Source organism: Geotrypetes seraphini, chromosome 8 (assembly GCF_902459505.1).
Source record: "Geotrypetes seraphini chromosome 8, aGeoSer1.1, whole genome shotgun sequence".
In the NCBI taxonomy this organism is placed as follows: Eukaryota; Metazoa; Chordata; class Amphibia; order Gymnophiona; family Dermophiidae; genus Geotrypetes; species Geotrypetes seraphini.
Genome location: NC_047091.1, coordinates 88,195,133 through 88,212,115, shown reverse-complemented (window position 1 = coordinate 88,212,115; position 16,983 = coordinate 88,195,133). Strand labels below are relative to the sequence as shown.

General features: G+C 42.9%; 1 protein-coding gene across 4 annotated transcripts in view; it reads left to right on the top strand.

The window, feature by feature from the left end:
* The window catches only part of TIMM44 (translocase of inner mitochondrial membrane 44), a 109,005-nt gene that overhangs the window by 52,609 nt on the left and 39,413 nt on the right, over positions 1–16,983 (top strand). For all 4 annotated transcript variants that reach the window (XM_033953629.1, XM_033953628.1, XM_033953631.1 and 1 more), the window contains exons 9-10: positions 1,072–1,196; positions 15,953–16,003. In XM_033953629.1, coding sequence (XP_033809520.1) covers positions 1,072–1,196; positions 15,953–16,003 — 176 coding nt within the window. The remainder of the gene's footprint in view (positions 1–1,071; positions 1,197–15,952; positions 16,004–16,983) is intronic.

Sequence of the window (16,983 nt, the reverse complement as noted above, 5' to 3'; positions counted from 1 at the left end):
CTGCTGCGGCTGCTTCATAGGTGGTGCAGGAAGGTCAGTGGGGCGAGCGGTCCTTCGGGGGTGGGGGGTGGGACTGAACGGCAAGGCCGGGAGCACCCCCTCAGGGCTGGCACCTGGGGCGGACCGCCCCTCCCGCCCCCCCTTGGTACGCCACTGCTCCATAGTAAGAGGGCATAGAATGAGGTTAAGAGGTGATAGGCTCAGGAGTAATCTAAGGAAATACTTTTTATAGAAAGGATGGTAGACAAAGACTGTGTCTGAATTCAAGAAAGCGTGGGACAGGCAAGTGGGATCTCTTGTGGGATCTCTTGGGGAGATGAGGATATTTGATGCTAAGTATGGGCAGGCTGGATGGGCCATTTGGCCTTTATCTGCTGTCATGTTTCTATGTTCTATGTATCTATACAACTTGGTTACTCAGAGATATGTGACCAGAAGGGAGAGAGTGGAGACAAGGTATGGATTAGGCAGAAGGAAAGGGAGACAGGCCACAGAAGGAGCATGGGGTTAGAGACGACAAGCCAGTAGAAGAAGGTAAATGAGGTGTAGGGCAGTGAGTGATTGTCAGGAAAATTTAACACATTCTTCTAAGGGGGTCAGGATTACCCAAAACTGAAGTTCAGTGTAGCATCTGTGAGACTTTCATTTTTCCATCTCTCATCAGATCACATGCAAAGGAGAGACAATTCTATTATATGGCAAATGGCAAGGAGTTATAGCAGTACCTTTTTAAAACGACTTTTGATTTGAGCCATTGGGAGTTGTTACCTGCTGATATTGGTTACCACATCTTGTTTTTAAATTTCATTTTTCCATTCTTTGTCTTTTGCTAGGTGGACTGTTCCCAAAACTGAAGTTCAGTGTAGCATCTGTGAGACTTTCATTTTTCCATCTCTCATCAGATCACATGCAAAGGAGAGACAATTCTATTATATGGCAAATGGCAAGGAGTTATAGCAGTACCTTTTTAAAACGACTTTTGATTTGAGCCATTGGGAGTTGTTACCTGCTGATATTGGTTACCACATCTTGTTTTTAAATTTCATTTTTCCATTCTTTGTCTTTTGCTAGGTGGACTGTTTTCCAAGACAGAAATGTCAGAGGTTCTGACTGAGATCTTGAAAGTGGACCCAGGCTTCGATAAGGACAAATTTCTCAAGCAGTGTGAACGGGATATCATCCCCAATGTACTAGAGGTACGGCATAGCTGGAAAGACATTTGTGGGAGAGTAGGCTTATGAGAGGAGAGTTGCTAAAGTTTTTTTTGTCGCTGTCCTTCCCCATTCCTATAAGCTCTGCCTTAACTGCACAAGCCTCAAACACTTATGATTTTAAAATGATTGAGGCTTGTGCAGATGAGGACAGAGCTGGCAGGGACAGGAAAAGAACTCGCTGGGATGGGAAAATCAGTTCCTGCGGGGATGGAGAAAAGTTTGTCCAAGTGTCATTCTCTAGTCTGGTGGTCAATATCTCTGAATTTGCCCTCTGGGGTATTCAACAAAAGAGTCCCACTGATCACCACTCATATGAGGTTTCTGTGAATATCTGCAGGATCCTATGCAGTGCACAGCATTACCCATTTATTATCCTTAAATGTTATCCCACTTCTCTTCCATCTACCTTAGATGTTAGCAAAGCACAAGTTTCAAATCTCTTCAGAAACCCTGGGGTGCCAGTGATTGCTCCTGCCATCTCTGAAAGCGCTCTCCCTGTCCATTGCTTCCTCTGTATCGCTGCTGGTGCCAAAGGGACTGGGCTACGATTTTTTAAGAATTATTGTTTGGCAGTCTACTTTGTGTGTGTGTTACCAGGGCAGGATTAATTCGTCGAGGGCCCCTAGGCACACAAGTACACTGGGCCCCCTGTCCCGCCCCACCCCACCATGCGCCCAGGCAGAAACAGGAAGCTACGTCAGAGGGAAGCTTTGGGCAAGCAGCACCGCTTGCACAATTACAGTTCCCGTTGCCTTTCTTACCCACGTTGCTTGCTTATTTTACTTTCTGTCGAGGGGTGGGCCGCGTTGCCAATCAGGGTGGGGCCCGCATTGCCGATCGAAACTGGAGGGGCCCATCGCCGTTTGGAAAGAACAATGTTGATGCCCTCCTTCATCGGGCCCCCCTGACCATTTTGAGCCCTAGGCATGTGCCTACTTGGCCTATTGGTTAATCCTGCCCTGTGTGTTACCATCAATATTGCTTAGCTGTTGACATTGGTGCAGCAGCACTACGTCTGTAGTTTGACATTCTCAATTTCCATCTGTCTGTCCTCCTCCTCTTAAACTGCTATGCAGAATTCAGTGTTTCTGACAGCTCAGAGTCCATTTGGATTGTTGGTCTTGCCAAAAAAGATCTTTACCCTAGTTAATCAGGAGGTAGAAGTGATTCAGAGTGTGTTCCTATTTTTTTTTATTGTGTGAGCAGGGAATTCCATGTACACTGAAGGAGATGGTGTTTTAAAATTAGGATGAAAGTGTCTCTTACTTCATCCGTGTCATTCTCTCTCTTAGCTAAAACTGATCTAGCATTGTGTGAAATTTAAACAGTAGCAGGTGTTATGGCAAAAGAAATTCTAAGTTAGCTTTTAAAAATTATTTTACATTGAAGAGATAAATTGAGTTGCCTTGTACCTAGGTTACAAACTTTCTGGCTGGGGCATCCCGGCGCAATTGTGATATCAGCATGATTGTTTGACAGATCACATGGTAGGGCAATTTTGATGTCATCCTGACTGTAGATGGGAAATCAGAAGGCTGAGGTAGGCTAAGGACAGCATTGGATCCCTGGACTGGCATGAGGTTTCATAGCTTTGCTAGTTTGGAGGTGAAATTAGTGGAAGAACTTCAGGATAAATATATTTATCCTAGGAGAAGCACGCAACAACATATTCTCATATGTGGGTATGGACAGTGCAAAAGTGTACTGTTGCATTACATTAAAAGACTGAAAAGTCTTGATCGCCCATATTATACTTGTGGTGGTGCCTTCCTGCCCTATGTCGGCTCACGAGACCATGAGTTCTCCATTTTTCGCGGTGCTGAAAAGCTGTGTTTTTAGGGCTTTTCCAAGCATGTAAAACTTTTTATATTTTTCAGTGTCTTCCTGTTCTTTTTTTGACTTGTTTTCTTCATAGTTTTTAATTTTATTGCTTTATCTTTCATTCAGTTCAGAGTTTTTGATTTTTGACAGATTTTGTTTTGGGTCTTCTGGCTCATCTCAGTCTGTTTTCAGGTTTAGTGCATTGAGTTTTTTTCAGCTTACAATTTACTCAACCACCCTGGACCATTGAGTCCTTTGATCTTGCATCAGCGGTGTTCCCCTCGACATCCAAAGCTCCAAACGGCTTCAAGTGGTGCATTTTGGCTACTGATCCACATAACTGGTATGCCTAGGTCCTGAAGTTTCAGGTTTTATTTGAGTTTGATGAATCGCTTATTTAATTAAGTGAGGTACATATAAGAACATAAGATTTGCCGCTGCTGGGTCAGACCTGTGGTCCATCGTGGCCAGCAGTCCGCTCACGCGACAACCCCTGTTTGAGTCTAGCCTTACCTGCGTATGTTCTGGTCCAGCAGGAACTTAATCTAACCTTTTCTTGAATCCCTGAAGAGTGCTTTCCCCTATAACAGCCTCTGGAAGAGCATTCCAGATTTCTTCCACTCTCTGGGTGAAGCAGAACTTCTTTACGTTTGTACGGAATCTATCCCCTTTTAACTTTAGCGAGTGCCCTCTCGTTCTCTCCACCTTGGAGAGGGTAAACAATCTCTCTTTCTCTACTAAGTCAATTCCCTTCAGTATCTTGAATGTTTCGATCATGTTCCCTCTCAGTCTCCTCTTTTCTCTAGCCTCTCATTGTACAGCAACTCCTCCAGTCCCTTAACCACTTTTGACGCTCTTCTCTGGAACCTTTCAAGTAGTACTATGTCCTTCTTCATGTACGGCGACCAGTGTTGGACGCAGTATTCTAGGTGGGGGCATACCATGGCCTGGTATTGTGGCTTGATAACCTTCTCAGATCTGTTTGTGATCCCCTTCTTAATCCTAACATTTTGTTTGCCCTTTTCGCTGCTTACACATTACAGACCAACTAATACAAAAGGTAAGAGGAAACAGAACTACAATTCAGTATTTTTAAAGTACAGATGAGAACCATATATGGAGAAAAACAATAGGAAGAGAAAAATGTTATCAAAGAAAGAAACAAATATAAAGATTAAACATAATTTAAAGGTTAAAAGCGTCTTTAAAAAGAAAACTTTTTAAATTACTTTTAAAACGACTCATCATTTTCCACTCTTAAATGCCTTGGCATGGCATTCCAAAGCTTCGGTGCCATCACTGAAATCATATCTTGTCGTCGTGTTCCTGCCCTAGTTCTTGTCTGCGCTTCCGTAAACTGCAGAAGAGGTTGCTTAAGGCCAGACAGTTACAATTTGAAAGGCTTTTCGGATCAACCTTGGGGAGCATTGAAGATGTCTGCGGACTCTGATGCCAATGCCCAGAGATCAGTTTCAACATCAATATCGACAAAATTGATACTTCACTTACCCTCTTTATCATTGGTGTTGCTTTCATCTAGGGATTCATATAAAAAGGCTAAGAAGCACAAACACCCTTCCTCCTCCAGGCATGAGGCATTGCTGTCTCAAGGATGTACTCCATCTATGCATTCAAAGCGTTGGCACACTGAGACAAGATCGCTATTGTTGTAGTTAGTATCTCCTCTGAGGCATGCCTTGGCATTGAGGTTACAAATGTCTCAACCCCAGACTCGGCCTGCACTTTCTGAACCGCATGTAACATCAGTACTGGCATCAGATCAGAGAACTGATACAGAGGGAGTTGGCTGAGTTATTCAGATGCACATGGTGCAAGTACCTGCCCCAAAGCATCCACCTTCAGCCCAGTCTGAGCAACGCTCCAAGGTAATATCCAGAGATCGATCTCGGACTCCACACTGTCAGCGCTCAAGGTCGAAAAGACCCACGTTTTGAGGGAATATAGCTGTTCTTCCAATTAAAACATTCATTGGGTTGACACTGATGTTCCTCTCAGTGACATTCTAGAAGTACTTCTTGACGCTCTCCTCATCAGTACCTTTGACATTCACCTTGATGCTCTCCTCTTAGTTCTCCTCGATGGCATGATATTGAGGAATATGATTCTGACCTTACTCAGCGTTCCTCCGACTATTCAGAGCTCTCCGCAGAAGAATCATATGAGATATCATCACACCTGTCTCCTCCACCTCCTCGCAGATGGTCACCACCTGAAAATCTGTCTTTCACAAAGTTTGTTAGACAGATGGGACAAGCTATGCCTATTCAAATGACAGAATCAAGAGCAGAAAGCTCTAGACTACAAGGTGTGGCCATAAGATTGATTGAAACTTCTTTCCACAAACTGAGATGCGGGGAAAAGCCGACAATTGCCCAGGATCTGATGATTCAGTGTGAGGTATCCTTGAAGGATACTATTGAAACAGAATATTTAGGGATCCCCAGTAAAGAGGTTTCAATAATGGTGAAAGAAAGCCAGGAGGGTTTACTAGGAAGGCAAATTTTCCCTGTCTTCTCAGCAGTCTGTAATTACAAGAAAATAAACACAATTTGAAGTGTCTGTATACAAATGCTAGATGCCTAAAAAATAAAATATGTTAGCTTTGGGTAAATGTTTATCTCAGATCTTTATATTGTGTTCAGATAGTTAAAGTATATAGCACTGAATGATGAGGTAGATATAATAGGCATCTCAGAGACCTGATGGAAGGAGGACAATCAATGGGACACTGTATTACCTGTGTACAAATTATATCGCAAGGATAAAGTAGATCAAATTGGAGGGGGGAGGGGGGGTTGCGCTATATGTTAAAGAGGGAATTGTATCAAATAAAGGAAACATTCTGCATGACATAGATAGCAGTGTGGAATCCTTATGGATACATCAGGGAGTGCTAGATATCATAAACGAGTGCTTCTTGGAGCAACTGGTCCAGGAACCGACAAGAGGGGGAGCTATTTTAGATTTGGTCCTTAGTGGAATGCAAAGCATAGTACAGGAGTTAAATGTGCTGGGTCCGCTTGGAAACAGGGATCATAATGTGATCAAATTTGAGCTGATGCCTGGAGTTACATCGCTAAAGAAATTTGCTGTAGAGGCATTTAATTTTCAAAAAGGGAGACTATGATAAAATGAGGAAAATGGTTAAAAAGAAGCTAAAAGGATCAATTGCAAAGATTAGGACTGTAAATCGGGCGTGGATGTTATTTAAAAAATACCATAGTGAAAGACCAGACAAGATGTATTCCATGTATTAGCAAAGGTGGAAAGAAGAGGAAATGAGAGCAGGCATGGTTAAAAAAGTGAAGTGAAAAAGGCTATTAGAGCCAAAAAAAATCCTTTAAAGAATGAAAAAAGGATCCGAATGAAGAAAATAAGAAGAGACACAACTACTGGCAAGTTAGATGCTGAGAAAGCATATGAAGAGAAACTTGCCAAAGAGGCAAAAACTCATAACAATTTCTTTAGTTACATCAGAAGCAGAAAACCAGTGAGGGAATCCGTGGGACCATTGGATGATCAAGGAACAAAAGAGACACTCATGGAAGATAAGGCCATAGTAGAGAGACTGAATGAATTCTTTGCTTCGGTCTTTACGGAAGAAGATGTAAGAGTTCTACCAGAACTGGAAATGGTATTCAAGGGTGATGACGCTAAGGAACTGAAAGAAATCTCTGTGAATCTGGAAGATGTACTAAGCCAAATTGACATGTTAAAAACTGATAAATCACCTAGACCATATAGTATACATCCCAGGGTATTAAAGGAACTCAAACTTGAAATTGCTGACCTGCTGTTAGTGATCTGTAACCTGTCACTAAAATCATCTATAGTACCTGAAGATTGGAGGGTGACCAATGTTACGCTGATTTTTTAAAAAGCACTCCAGGGGAGATCCAGGAAATTACAGACCAGTAAGTCCTACTTCAGTACCGAGCAAAATAGTGGAAACAGTTATAAAAAATAAAATTGTGGAACACGTAGACAAACATGATTTAATGAGACAGAGTCAGCATGGGTTCAACTGAGGGAGATCTTGTCTCACCAATTTCATTGACTTCTTTGAAGGTGTGAATACGCATGTGGATAAAGGTGAGCCAGTTGGTATAGTGTATCTAGATTTTCAGAAAGCTTTTGACAAAGTTCCTCATGAGAGGCACCTGAGAAAATTAAAAAGTCATGGGATATAGGAGTCAAAGTTTAGTTGTGGATTAGGAATTGGTTATCGGATAGAAAACAGAGGGTAGGGTTAAATGGTCATTTTTCTCAATGGAGGAGAGTAAACAGTGGAGTACCACAGGGGTCTGTACTGGGACTGGTGCTATTTAACTTATTTATAAACGATCTAGACATTGGAACGACGAGTGAGGTGACTAAATTTGCAGATGACACTAAACTGTTCAAAGTTGTTAAAATGCATGCGGATTGTGAAAAATTGCAGACAGACCTTAGGAAATTGGAAGACTGGGCTTCCAAGTGGCAGATGAAATTTAATGTGGACAAATGCAAAGTGATGCACATTAATAATAATAATAATTTTATTTTTGTATACCGCCTTACCCAGGGAGTTCTGGGCGGTTCACATCAGTTAATCAGAGTTACAAACAATGAAGTCATTGAAATTAACAGGTTAGGAAAGTACAATAAAAAGGAGGAGGAGGAAATTCCTGGCCATTAGTGAGTGGTGATGAAAGAAGTAGAAGTCAAGTGTATTAAGAGTTCAGTCTGTGGAATAAGTGTGTTTTGAGTTGTTTTCTGAAGTCAAAGTAGGCGGGGGCGTCGAGCACAATTTGGGCTAGCCATGGGTTCAGTTTAGCCGCCTGGAAGGAGAAGGTTCTGTCGAGGAACCTTTTGAAATGGCATAATTTTAGTGAGGGGAAGGCGAACAGGTGAATTCTGCGGGAGTTCTTATTGTTGTAGTTTAAATTGAAGTGTGGGTTGAGGTATCTTGGTGACATACCAAAAACTGTTTTGTAGCAGAAGCATGAGAACTTGAACAGGACTCTGGATTCAAATGCTAACCAGTGCAATTTATGATAGAAGGGGGTGACGTGTTCCCATTTGTTCAGGCCAAAAATGAGGTGGACGGCGGAGTTCTGAATCAATTTCAGTCTTCTGATGGTTTTTTTCACGGAGCCCAGGTAGATGATGTTGCAGTAGTCCAGGATGCTGAGAATGAAGGATGTACTAACAAAACGAAATGAGGTCTCATCGAAGTATTTTTTTATTGTGCGGAGTTTCCAGAGCACCGAGATGTGTTTCTCCAGGGTAAGATGTTTGTCTAAAGCAGTGGTTCCCAAACCTGTCCTGGGGGACCCCCAGCCAGTCAGGTTTTCAAGATATCCCTAATGAATGTGCATGAGAGAGATTTGCATATAATGGAAGTGACAGGTATGCAAGTCTCTCTCATGCATATTCATTAGGGATATCTTGAAAACCTGACTGCTGGGGGTCCCCCGGGACAGGTTTGGGAACCACTGGTCTAAAGTGACTCCCAGTACTTTTAAGGTTTGTTCTAGGGGAAAATTTGATCCATTCACTTGAATTGTGGTGTCCTTGATTTTTGTCGTTGGGTGTTGCTAGGAAGAATTTAGTTTTTTCGGAGTTTAATTTTAATCTATAAGATATCACCTAGAGTTCTATCTGATTTAGCATGCTTGATAGAGAGTTTAGCAACTATGGTGTAAAACTGGTTAGCGGGATGACTATAGTGATATTGTCTGCAGTGTTCTCCCCAGAATTTTTTTCCAGCCGGGTGGTATGAAAAAGTAGCCGGGTGGGGTGGGACAGGGAAATTTGGTGGTTAGAATAGGGTCATTAAATCCAGTGGTGTACCTAGTTTATATGACAGAGAGAAGGCTTCCAATTGAGGTGTAGGATGTGGGTAGGAACCTTTTTCCCGTGGCTTTGTGCACTGCAGCACTCAGGGAGCCGGCCCGAAGACGCCGCGTTGATCACTGCAGAACACTGTCTTGGGCCCAATGGAGGTGCCGGCCCTGCGGACTGGCAGAAAATTTCTACGGACCGGCACCGTTCCACAGACTGGCGGTTGAAGAACACTGCACTAGAGCACCAACACACGAATTGTAAAACTAAACAAGTCAGATCCTGCACAGTCAATTGATTTTGTACAGTCAGTGCTAACAGAAAACTATGTCCTTTTCATACACACAGAACAGAGAAACACCCTCACCCAATATGGAATAATCACAAATTAAAAATAGAAATATGTAGACAAAAGTTAAATGAATGCAACACCACAGAAACAGTGACACATGTCCCCTAATACTGTACAAAATATAAAGACAGTAGATGTAAATTTGAAAAAAACTGATACATAACAATCGCCACTTTAAAAATAAATAGAAATAAAACAAACAACAAGAAATAAGAAAATACAATTTTATTGGACTAATCCATTTTTCAGTTAGCTTTCAGAGGCCAAATCTTTCTTCAAGACAGTACAGTACATAGCTGTTATGATATCCTGTCCTGACCTGAGGAAAGGGGTTTAGTCCAAAAGAAATAACCTTATTTCCATTTCCTATTTATAAAGTTTTTTTTATCAATACAGTTACAATACTACTGGATTCTATATAAAGCAACAAAAAATATCTCTTTCTACCTTTTGTAGTTTCTGCTTTAATCATCTTCTCTTCGCTCTTTTCTTTCTATACAGCGTTTGTCCTCTCTCCCTTTGATGCAACATCTGCCCTCTATCTTTGCCCCTTCCACCCAGCCTCTGCTCTCTCTACCCCTTCCATCCACTGTCCACCCTCTCTCTGCCCTTTCCATCTAGTGTCCGCCCTCTCTCTCTTCCATATGACATCTTCCCTCTTTTTATGTCCCTTCAATAAACTGTATATCATGTGCCCTTTCTCTCCTTTATACATGATTCATTTCAGCTTCATCCCCTCTCCATTTTTCTGTCTCCATTCCCTCCCCTATGCTCTGGCATCTCTCTCTTCTACTTTCCTTCCTTCCTGCCCACTCCACCCCATGCTCTGGCATCTCTCTCCTCTCCTCTCCTATCTCTCCTTCTCTGCTCTGGCACCTCCTCTCCTTCCTTTCCCTCTGGTCTGGCATTTGTCTTTTTAGTTTCCCTTCCCTCCCCCTTGCCCTAGCATCTCTCTCCTCTCCCCCTCCCCCTCCATTATCTGGCATCTCCTCTCCTTCCTTTCTCTCCCTCTCTCCTTCCTTTCCCCTGGTCTGGCATCTCCCTCCTCCCCCCATGCCCTGACATCTCTCCCTCCATGGTCTAATATTGCCTTTCCTTTCCCTTCTTCCCATGGTTTTGGCATCTATCTTTCCTCTCCTCTCCCTTCCTGGTCTTCCTTCTCCTTCCTTCCCTCTCTCTCCCCAGTTGGGTGCAGCAGCATTTCTCTTCCCCCTTCCCTCTCAATCTCCTCCTCCACTGCTCTTCCCCCTTCCCCTATCCACTCTCCTCCTCCACTGCTCTCCCCTCAGTCCTGCTGCAGCTTTCCCTCTTCCATTTTAAGTCCAGCAGCACTCTCTTCTGTTCCCAATCCAGCAGCACCTCTCCCTCTCACCTCCCTCCACCACTCAGCTCCAACAGCACCTCTCCCTCCCCTCTACTTCCGTTTCCTCCACTGACTAGCTGCAGCACCTCTCCTTTCCACCCCCAGGGCCAGCAGCACCTTTCCTCTCTGACTAGCAGGGCTCCTCTCCCTTCCCTTACTCACTCACCTCCCAGGTCTAGCAGCACCACTCCCTCCTCTCTTTTCCTCTCCTTCTATCAGCACCCCTCCCTCTTATCTCCCAGGTCCATTGGCACCACTCTCCCATCCCGATTAACAGGCTCTCTATTGTAACTTGCCTGACTGCTGCCGTAGCTTTAGCGAGTAAATTCCCTCCAGCAGCCTTGGGGCCTCCGAGGAAGAAGGAAGTTACATCATTGGAGGTGGAGCGGCCTAGCAAAATCCCCAAGGCTGCAGAAGGGAATCGATTCGATAACACTACTGCAGCTGTCAGGCAAATTACAATAAGGAGAGAATGGTGCTGCTGCTAGTCCAAGGTATAGAGAATAGAAAATGACAGCGGCAGCAGGAAGGCAGGAAGCATGCCGGCGCTGCATTTCCCCAAAGCAATTTTTTACCTCCCCAAGCCCGTCTTCCTGATCAGAAAGCCTCCCATCGCATACACACACCAAATACAAATTGCAGGCTAGTGCCGCCTTAGCCCGTAGCGAACTTATGCTCCGGAGCTCTAACTTGTGCATGCCGGCTTCCCTTCTCTTCCCTCCCACCCCCCCCGGACATAATTTCAGGTTTCGGAGGGAAGAGAAGGAAAGATGGCACGCACACGTTAGAGCCCCAGAGCATAAGTTCGCTAAAGGCTAAGGCATCAAATCTCCAAGCCGGTTTTTTTTTTGTTTTGTTTTTTTTTAATGTTGAGCAGCAGGCAGCAGCAGAATTCACCAGCAGATGATAGCTGGGCGGTCATCTAAATTAGCTGGGCGGACCGCCCGGCTAAAAGGCCCTAGGGAGAACACTGGTCTGCATAGATGAAGAATTTGAGCTTTAAACTTTGCAGGAGGTTTCCCAAGGAGACGAGATAGATATTAAACAGGGTGGGGGATGGGGGGAGCCCTGTGGAACCCCACAAGAGTTGTCCCAGCACAAAATTGTTCATGCACCAGTCTCAGAAGTCAGATTAATGTATACCCAAGACAGCTTGTATTTCATTTCTTTTAAAATGAGGCAGGCCTATTTTTTTTATTACCAAGACATCTGCTCCTGCTCCCCTATACCTCCAGATCGGTCAGAATTGTAGCTGAGGTCTGGCATCAGGAGCCTTCATTTGCAACTACCTTAGAATGCTGCTTCTGTTTTATATCCCACCCCCTTCATTGCTATGACAGTCTTTGGCTGGAGGCCATATATTAAGACAGGTTTTTTTAGACATCCTCCTGGAAGTAAAGCTAATTAGGATTGCAGGATCACTACATTGAATATGCATTTTCATATGGCAAAGATCCATTATGGAACAGACTAGTCCAGAACCTAGGACTGTTGACCAGTGGAAGGAGACAAAGGAAAAAAAAGTAATGTACTCTTAACCCAAAAAGGTCACTGTGCAACTTTAGATGCTCAGTATGCTGAATGAGAAAACAATAGACCATTTTTCTTCCATTTTATCTTGATTCTTGTACTAATAGTACCCACCATAAAATATTGCCTGTTAAAAAAAAATTGTTTGAGAAATCTGAATGTTGAACCTGAAGAGTTTGATAAAGAGTGAAAAAAGCAGTATTAAAGAATAGTAAAATTACATTACATTAGTGATTTCTATTCCGCCTTTACCTTGCGGTTCAAGGCGGATCCTTTAATGGTGTAACAATTGGAATATATTAGGGAGGTCTCTGGACTAGTCTGGTCTAATAGGACTAAAGGAAAGAAAATTGGCAGGTAAGACCTATTTTCTCTTTCCTCACCAGAACAGTCCAGAACCTGCGGGATGTAGCAAAACAGTTCTCAAGATGGGTAGATCTCCAAAATATCTGCCTAAATAATTTATGTCCCAAATTCAATATACAGCAGTACACCTACCTGGAGCAGGCAGTGCTTTGTAAATTTAAGAAGGAACAACTGTATCGGTAGCATGGAATATTGCTACATCTTCGGTTTTGGCCAGGTACTAGTGACCTGGATTGGCCACCGTGAGAACGGGCTACTGGGCTTGATGGACCATTGGTTTGACCCAGTAAGGCTATTCTTATGTTCTTATCGCTGGTTTGCAGCTGTGAATCAGAAGTATTGCTTGCAACTCTGCCCACAAGGTCAAAGCACCACTGATAAAAAAGTTTTCAAACCTTAGGGGTTGCTTCCTTTTTAAATGAAATAGTATGCTGGTGGAATATTATTTTGGCAACCAGGCAATGATAGTTTTAGAAGTTTGGTTCACCTTATCTGAAACTTGCAATTAAACAATGTCAATCTGCCCAACCTTGAAAATTGGTTAGTCACTTCAGTTTACTTATAAAGTATACAGTGGTCATGGATTAAAAGTAAAGATCTGTTTTATTTGAATGAGGACATCACCTTCAACAGAATTGTTTAATGACAGTCCTAATTCTGCAAACCAAAGAACAGGATTTGTATTTCAAAATTCTCTTATAAGAAGAGATAAAAATCAAAGTAACCTCCCCAAAAGATAAGATTCTTCCAAGATGCTCCTTAAAGGGGATCCAAGGGTAGAAGTTCCAGCATCTTAAGCAGCAGAATTGAACTCCACTCAGGACAGGAGACTTGCACAGGAGAACAACGCTTGTAGCTCTAGGAATCTAGTGACCAGTGAGAGAACTCTGTAGGATTTCATGCGAGCCTGAGGCAATAAGACAAAATTTATGAGCATTGTCATTGAACATAAGAACATAAGCAATGCCTCTGCTGGGTCAGACCAGAGGTCCATCGTGCCCAGCAGTCCGCACACGCGGTGGCCCAACAGGTCCAGGACCTGTGCAGTAATCCTCTATCTATACCCTTCTATCCCCTTTTCCAGCAGGAAATTGTCCAATCCTTTCTTAAACCCCTGTACTGTACTCTGCCCTATTACGCCCTCTGGAAGCGCATTCCAGGTGTCCACCACTCGTTGGGTAAAGAAGAACTTCCTAGCATTCGTTTTAAATCTGTCCCCTTTCAACTTTTCCAAGTGTCCTCTTGTTCTTTTATTTTTCGAAAGTTTGAAGAATCTGTCCTTCTCTACTCTCTCTATGCCCTTCATGATCTTATAAGTCTCTATCATATCCCCTCTAAGTCTCCTCTTCTCCAGGGAAAAGAGACCCAGTTTCTCCAATCTCTCAGCGTATGAGAGGTTTTCCATCCCTTTTATCAAGCGTGTCGCTCTCCTCTGAACCCTCTCGAGTAACGCCATATCCTTCCTAAGGTACGGAGACCAATATTGGACGCAGTATTCCAGATGCGGGCGCACCATCGCCCGATACAATGGCAGGATAACTTCTTTTGTCCTTGTTGTAATACCCTTCTTGATTATGCCTAGCATTCTATTTGCTTTCTTAGCGGCTGTTGCGCACTGTGCCGTCGGCTTCATTGTCATGTCCACCATTACCCCCAAGTCCCTTTCTTGGTTACTCTCATTCAATAATATCCCTCCCATCGTATAGTTGTACCTCGGGTTTCTGTTTCCAACATGCAATACTTTACATTTCTCAACGTTGAACTTCATCTGCCATCTCGCCGCCCATTCCCCCAATTTGTTCAAGTCCCTTTGCAATTCTTCACATTCCTCTTTAGTCCCAGCTCCACTAAATAGTTTTGTATCGTCCGCAAATTTTATTATCTCACACTTCGTGCCTGTTTCTAGATCATTTATGAATATATTAAATAGCAGCGGCCCGAGCACTGAGCCCTGCGGAACACCACTCGTGACCCTCATCCAGTCCGAGTAGTGGCCTTTCACCCCTACCCTCTGTTTCCTACCCGCCAACCAGTTTCTGATCCATCTATGTACGTCTCCGTCCACTCCATGGTTCTTCAGTTTCCGGAGTAGACGTTCGTGAGGCACCTTGTCAAAGGCTTTTTGGAAATCAAGGTATATGATGTCTATGGGGTCTCCTCTGTCCATCCGTTTGTTAATTCCTTCGAAGAAGTGCAATAAGTTTGTTAGGCACGATCTCCCCCTGCAGAAACCATGTTGGGTTGTTTTCAAAAGTTCGTTTCTTTCCAGATGTTCATCGATGTGTTCTTTAATCAGTGCTTCCGCCAGTTTCCCAGGAACCGAGGTCAAACTCACTGGTCTGTAGTTTCCCGGGTCACCTCTTGATCCCTTTTTAAAGATGGGCGTGACATTGGCTATCTTCCAATCCTCCGGGATCATGCCTGTTTTCAAGGATAGGTTGCAAATTTGCTGCAGTAGTTTCGCTATCTCCTCCTTTAATTCCTTCAGAACCCTGGGATGGATTCCGTCCGGACCCGGGGATTTGTCAGTTTTAAGTTTTTCTATCTGCCTGTGTACATCATCAAGGCTCACTTCCATGGATGTTAATTTTTCTGCTTGATTTCCATTGAAGATTTGTTCAGGTTCCGGTATGTTGGTTGTGTCTTCGTTTGTAAATACAGACGAGAAGAACATGTTGAGTCTTTCTGCGACTTCTTTCTCCTCCTTCACCGCTCCCTTCCTGTCTCCTTCGTCCAGCGGTCCCACCACCTCCCTAGCTGGCTGTTTCCCTTTAACATATCTGAAGAACGGTTTGAAATTTCGTGCCTCCCTGGCTAGCCTCTCTTCATACTCTCTTTTGGCTTTTCGAACCACACGGTGACATTCTTTTTGATACTTCCTGTGCTCCTTATGGTTCCAGCACCTGCATCTAAGCCTGCACAGTGCCCTTACTGGGTGAAACATTCAGGACTCCTCCAAAACCTAACTGGCAGTGTGCCTCCAAAACTCTATAGTAATGGGCTTTAAATCTGACCGCAAGGAATCTCTCAAACAAGTACTTTAACACCCTCGACCACTCCTACTTGCAGGCTATGAATGCTGCCTCTGCATCATCCCCCCCCCCCCAGCCAACCCAGCAGGAGAAAGGCCTGACGTAGGCACCAAGCCTGAAACTCTCTAAATAGTAGTTCCCAGACTTATAAACAGAGCTTAATAGCATGATCATTACTGGTGATTTTGGCCACAATTCTGATTGCAGTATTTTGATCCAAATGGAATATGTGAGCTAAAATACCTGGTAAACCCATATAGATGAATTACATTATTCCAAATAAGGTCAGACTTTATGAAACAAGGACATAATTGTCACAGCAATCAGCTTAGCAAACTTATTCACATGTGCTCACGTTATCCTGTATGCAATTGGAGCCAGGGGCTGAATTAATGAATCTGACTGACTTTTATCTCTTCTGTTGTAGGCAATGATCAGAGGAGAACTGGATATTCTCAAAGATTGGTGCTATGAAGGGGTAGGTATGGGTCTATGAGAATTGGAAGAAAAAACTGCATGCTTGAAATTGCCTTTTAAAACCCCCACTATTTTTACTTAAAATTTGATTGTAAGACCTAGCTAGTTTTTAAAAAGTGAATTTAATTACATATTGACATAATTTATAATTCAAGACAAATTGTATGCAATACCACAAAGAAAAGGAACAGATTATTTTTGTGCAAATTTTTCAACAATGCATTTGATGCACTTATCAAGGTCAACATGTTTATTTTTCCTTTGTTCTTGCTGACCAGCTAGCAATTGTTTAATTCTGCTTTCATAAAAAGCCTTTTCCTTTTTGAGAGAAGCAATCAGCTGCCAAATAGTTGGGTGACCACAAAAAACTAGAGAATGAAAGCGGCGATGCCATGCCTCAACTGAATTATTTAATCTTGGTACGTAGATTGATCAAGTTTCAAGTTTATTAAGATTTTTTTATACCGCTCAATCAAACCTCTAAGCGGTGTACAAATAAGTGCTAATGAGGATTCAAAGACACAGGTAAAACTTGAGATAGGTTATGAGACAAATATTACTTAACATAAAAATAAACGGGCACAAGAGGAAAGAGGGAAGAATTACAATAATCAAGTAAAGTTAACATAAAAGGTAGGTACGATAGGAAGGGGATTTAAAAAAAAAAAAGGTAATTAAAATTAAAAATTTTAGCTGTAATAAGGGCAGTTAGGTGCCAAAAACATCTTGAAATAAAAAAGTTTTTAGGTTACTGTATTTTTAAAACGGGGAAGAGAAACTTCTGTACGAAGATGGGTTAGGGGTAGTCTGCCTGTCTTCAAAATAATCTGCTACGGTTTCTGCTTCAGCAGGAAAGTTCATCATCGGCAAGTCAAAATATTCTTGGACTGTATCAATGGGAACAAAATATAAAGCATTAAGGATTTTTAAAGCAAGTTCAGCATCACTTGCATATTGCTCTTGAAGACCAGCCGCTTGTAC